This window comes from Morone saxatilis, unplaced genomic scaffold (genome assembly GCF_004916995.1).
Source record: "Morone saxatilis isolate NCDOM2014 unplaced genomic scaffold, NCSU_SB_2.0 Contig16, whole genome shotgun sequence".
In the NCBI taxonomy this organism is placed as follows: Eukaryota; Metazoa; Chordata; class Actinopteri; family Moronidae; genus Morone; species Morone saxatilis.
The window spans coordinates 11,591,705-11,596,749 of record NW_023339718.1 but is presented as its reverse complement, the minus strand read 5'-3'; the positions used below and the strand labels follow the sequence as shown (position 1 = coordinate 11,596,749).

Genomic DNA, 5,045 nt, shown 5'->3' with positions numbered 1-5,045 from the left:
AACTGTCACGCAGTAAAGATCTTGGCCGCTCGTCCAATCACATGCTGGGATTTCCTTCTTGGTTACCGTAACGACTGCGGCGTGCGCAACATATTTGGAGAGAAGCCCATCAGCCGTAGTTACTGTAAAGGGAAGTTATCTCATTTTGAGTAGAAAGTGTGTTTTTAAGATTGTTTTTTGTTGTTAGATAAGAAAAGCTTTTATTTTTTCTACATGTTCTGTTGAATGTTTCATGTTTGACAAACAATAATTCATTAATCTGATTGTTTTTTATGGCTGAGTGATAAATGAAACTCAGCAGCACACATTATTATGTCTGTAAACCCTTTTGGGCGTTTTTCTAAAACAGTTTTATTTAGATGTTATGACCATTTGTTCTTTTGTATGTGCAAAATAAGCAAAATAGAGTGCAGCAAGATCATAACTGGCTAAACAGTATAGAGGGAATTGGAGGTCTAGTTTTAATTGGCATCCTTAACTGGCTGCATTATATTTACACTGAGCTGGATTAGGCTCCCAGACCTTCAGGGTCCATAAAACTCTTTTATCTGTGTTTCAGTTGGTTCTATGTTCATTTGATTAACTGCTGTTGCTGTTGGGAATATATACCATTATGCACAATACCACAAATGATAAGACCCTAAAGGCGGAGCTTGTATTATTACCTGTCTAGTTCATTTTCATGGAGTCCTGTGTCAAAAAGTTACATAGGGCATATTTCTATATAGATTTGTGTTTAAAAGAAATTACCACTACAGTGAACAGGCCTACAGGTATTTTCTTTCCTCCCAGGCTCCCTAATGGGTTATTCCAGCCATACATTTACAAATTACATTGATCAGCCCCTCTCTCAGTGCAGCGATTACAGAAACAGTTAGACAACAAAAGGATCAATAGGATCATTTTAAACTCGAGCTCAAACATTTTTTAAAGAGGGATCAATCATGTGTTCATGGATGATGGAGTGATTTTCCTTAGTTTTTTTATTGTATTTCTGTTTGTGCTCTGTGCTGTTTTGTATGTGTGAATGTTTTCCTATTAAGTTATGTGCGTTTGTACAAAGACAATAGCTTTGGCTATAAATGCTGCCGTGCATTGATCTATCAAATGTACTTGTCCTTACACAAATAATTATTAATCAAATATGAAATGCCTGTAAACAATTAATTATAGCATTGTTTTTTATATTAATTGGCATTACGCAATGACAGGACAAAACACAATGTCAAATTATTGTTTATGTATTGTTTTATTAAATTTTCAGCAAAAACAGAAACTGCAAAAAGAGATACTATCAATCAATATTGAGCATTTAAAAACAGCTGTTCTCAAATGAAGAGCCCACAGAAATATGACAACAAAGTGACACGTAATAAAAACAACAAAGTTTTAAGCTATTTGAATAGTTCTGAAAGCCATGCAGAAGGGAGAAGATATGTTACATTCAGCAAGCTGGAAGCATCAAGGTGTACTGAGGCACATTTACTACATTGCTTCACACACTTAAAATACTTAATGTTGGCTCAGTAACCACATCTTACAGTATGTTTGTGTATTTTGTCAATGATGTTATTGCTGGCTTAGGTTACCTGCAGAGGTAAAAGTATAATGCAAAATGTGATCACTGAACCTGTATAGGTTGAAAAAACAACTCCTTATAATTAGTTTGACTGCAGCACAGCTTCTATCTATTTCTATAAATAGATAAATGCCTCTGGATCAGACAATGACCAGTGTTAGTTGTTGTTGTTCAGTTAGTCCAGCCCAGGTATGGTGAATACTATAGAGATTCATTATTGATGAACATGAACATTGACAGTGGTGGATTTTCAACTGTCGCTGAGGAAAATCTGTATTTCTGTGCTAGTGACTCTAAATGTGCTTCATGTCTATCGTGAATATAAAAGAATATACCTGGCTTTGCTGTATCATAACTTGTACTGAAGTCATGTTGTGCCAGTTATGATCTGCTCACTACCTGGTTATGTTGGCTACAGTGAAGATGCAAATATTATGGAAGTCACCATTTTTAGACCAACTTTATATGAGCAACAGTTAACAGCTTTAAAAAAAACATTTTTCACCTTGAACCACTTAATGTAAGTTTGAAAGGCTGGACTGAAAGATCACTTAACAGATAAAACATGTCTTATTCTGGAGGTGTTGGAGCTGTGCTGGCAGTGTTTTTTATACATCTCAGTGCTGTGCCTCTGGCATTCCCAATACCTGGATCCTTGTGTTGGTACACCCACAGCAGAGCATTACAGGTCAAACAATGAAACCAGAAATGGTGGAAGCCTATTTCTTCTTGGTTACAGATTATGGAGACCATGGATTTAACCGTATTTCTTTTCAGTGCTAGCTCAGAAGAATTCCATTTACATAATAGTTCAACAAGTGAAGTGAATGTCAGATGCAGTTGATTAAGAATGTATGAGGCACGAGCCAACAGCCTTCATTTGTTAACTGACTGTATCTTTTACCTGATTTGGTTACCTTGAAGGGAAACATCAGATCCTGCAATAAATAACATTCTGAGGGTCTAACAGGCTGGATAGAAAAGTACTTCAAAATATATGTTTTGGTTATTTTCTGTTCCATATTAATATGGTTACTGGGCAGCATGGAGGAGTTTTGAGTACAAATAATTTCCTATAAAGGTTGTAAAGGATCTACATTCTCCAAAATATAGGCTGTTGTTTGCATTGTAGCTTTCTGTGGCTAACATTTACGTGAGCAAAAAGATGACAGATATCTGGCTGTCTAGTACAGAGAGGATAGTGTACAGCAGATGATTACCTCATTGAGTGCATCAGGGAGACAGTATATGAAACTATTTACGATAGAACTAGAGCATAGTTTGTTAAATAATTATAAATTATTAACCATAAAGCATTCCACAGTTAAACTAAATACAACTCACTCCAAATGAACATAAAGTTGTGCTCTAGCATTTAAAGAATACGCAAGAATATCATTAACAACAGTCTTGATACTATAGAATTAAATATGAAAACAGTTTTATACAAGTTTACAAGGCATGTAGCAGTGACAAAGCTCATTAAGTCACTGTGTGTTATAACAGCAACAAATGAAATCCTTATAGTTCACCGTGTAGCATAATTTGACTGATTATTTTTCAGTTCATACATTCAGAGAAACTTGGAAGAAGTAATTCCCATGTTGCTTTCATTATTCGGTGAACATCACCATTGGAAGACTGTCTGACATTTCGCAAAAATTACTGACTGACATACAGCAAGGGATCTTGTATAGAAACACAAATCTAAAGCAAACTTAAAAATAACCAAGTGATCCCTCTCCAGTAGGTTTTGCAGCACACAATAGCCTGGCTAACTTATTAACAGGCTGACTGTCCGTGTCACAGAATAAGTGACTATCAAGTCAAAGTTTGACCCATCTTTAACTTGACAAATGATAGCAAACCACACAACCATTAATTAGCCCACTTTCTAAATATTGTCATGTTGAACAAATCCTTGATAGTTGCAGTGCTAAAGCATGGTTATTTATATTTAACCCTAATGCTTTCTGAACTCTTATTGCCTGAGAGCACCTCTTGACAAAGCTGCAGGATTGCTTGTTTAAGTGAGGGTTTTAGTCACAGCGTGTAGCATGTTGTTGCAATAGTACCAAAAAGACAACTGCTGCTAACACCAAGGTCTAATGTTTAAGCAGCATATTCAACCATGGATACCCCTCACTTTGTGAAGCACTATGAGCATTTGAAAGTGCTAACCGTTATGATGCTATACTGCGGAGGACCTGAAGTTGAAATTCAGCATCAAGAGTTGGGAGTCTGTGGTGGTGGAGTCCTGTGCTCTGGAAGCCTGGGCAACTTTCGGTTAATGTTCGGCGGTTTGCTTTCTTCCCTCCATCCTCCCTCTTTTCCTTTCTTCCCATCGGCTTTCTCCTTATTCTGCCTGCACAATTTCAGTGCTCGGGATATGAACACGTCCAGGTCGAACAGCCGCTCTTTTTGCTTGACAGGGAGTGACTCCAAGGAGTCGTCATTTACTGGCTGAGAAATGGAGGAAGTAGAGGAAAGAGGTTGAGATTCTCGGGGGGGAGGAAGTGGCGATGTGGGGGGAGACACTGTTTCAGGTGACTGTGGAGGAAGTTGAGAGGTGGGAGATGAGGGGAGGAGTGAGGGAAGGGAATTGGAGGAAGACGTAACAGGCGGGAATGGGCTTAGTCTGTCTTCGTCATATTCAGTTGATGGTTGCCGAACAACTTCAGCGTAGTGGAAGACTGGAGTTGGGAGGTCAGTCGGGGAGAGAGGGAGAGGGGGAGAGGAGGTGTAGCAGGAGGGTGAACGTTGCTCCAGAGAAGGACTGGGACTGGGCGAATGCAGACGAGACTGGGTGCTCTCCACCCAGCGAGAGATCTCCTGGAATAAGTCCCCCGTCTCCTCCTGTTCTTCTGCTTCCTCCTCTTTCATCTCTCCCAGGTCCTCCACGCTGCCACCAATAGGCTCAGCAGGCACAGGGAGGTTGTGAGTGTTACGCTTCCAATGAGACAGATCCAGAATCAGCTTCGGCTCTGAGTAGTGTTGAGGCTTGCCATCTCTCCAGGCAATTTTATCCAGATATGAAGGAGAGCCCACTTTGTAGTCACAGGAGCGGCCACAGTCCAGTTCCCCAAACCCCAAACCACAGACCCGATCCAGAGAGGAGTGAGAGTTTTCCAGGAAGCGTTCAGCTGAGCTGCTGTGGGAATATTTGCGTGGGTCGACCTGTATAAGATAGATAGTAGCATTTGGGGAGGGAGAAGGTGACAATTTGTATTGATTAATTCTAATTTGTTAGAAAATATCCAGTTGAATTGTAACAACAATACCATTTAACCTCATAAAGTTCAAGACAGTATAAATACTAAATACAGTGATGGCAATATTAAACAGACATAGTACATTTACAGTGTGTACTGCTACTAAATGTGGCAAGAAGTATGCGTATATAAAAAGCTTATGGGAAAAATCTGTAAAATGGCTATTCTCTTAAGAAATGGAAAGACGCTAACAA

At 39.1% G+C, this 5,045-nt stretch overlaps 1 protein-coding gene across 2 annotated transcripts in view; it reads right to left on the bottom strand.

Annotated features, from left to right (window-relative positions):
• Positions 1–1,318: 1,318 nt before the first annotated feature.
• Positions 1,319–5,045, bottom strand: part of mapk4 (mitogen-activated protein kinase 4) — a 13,830-nt gene continuing 10,103 nt past the window's right edge. The window contains exons 8-9 of one of the 2 annotated variants that reach the window (XM_035657754.1): positions 4,508–4,756; positions 1,319–4,462 (exon numbers count right to left, since the gene is read on the bottom strand). In XM_035657754.1, coding sequence (XP_035513647.1) covers positions 3,806–4,462; positions 4,508–4,756 — 906 coding nt within the window. In that variant the 3' untranslated portion in view covers positions 1,319–3,805. Of the gene's footprint in view, positions 4,757–5,045 lie in introns of both variants that reach the window. The other variant, XM_035657753.1, reaches the window with a different exon arrangement.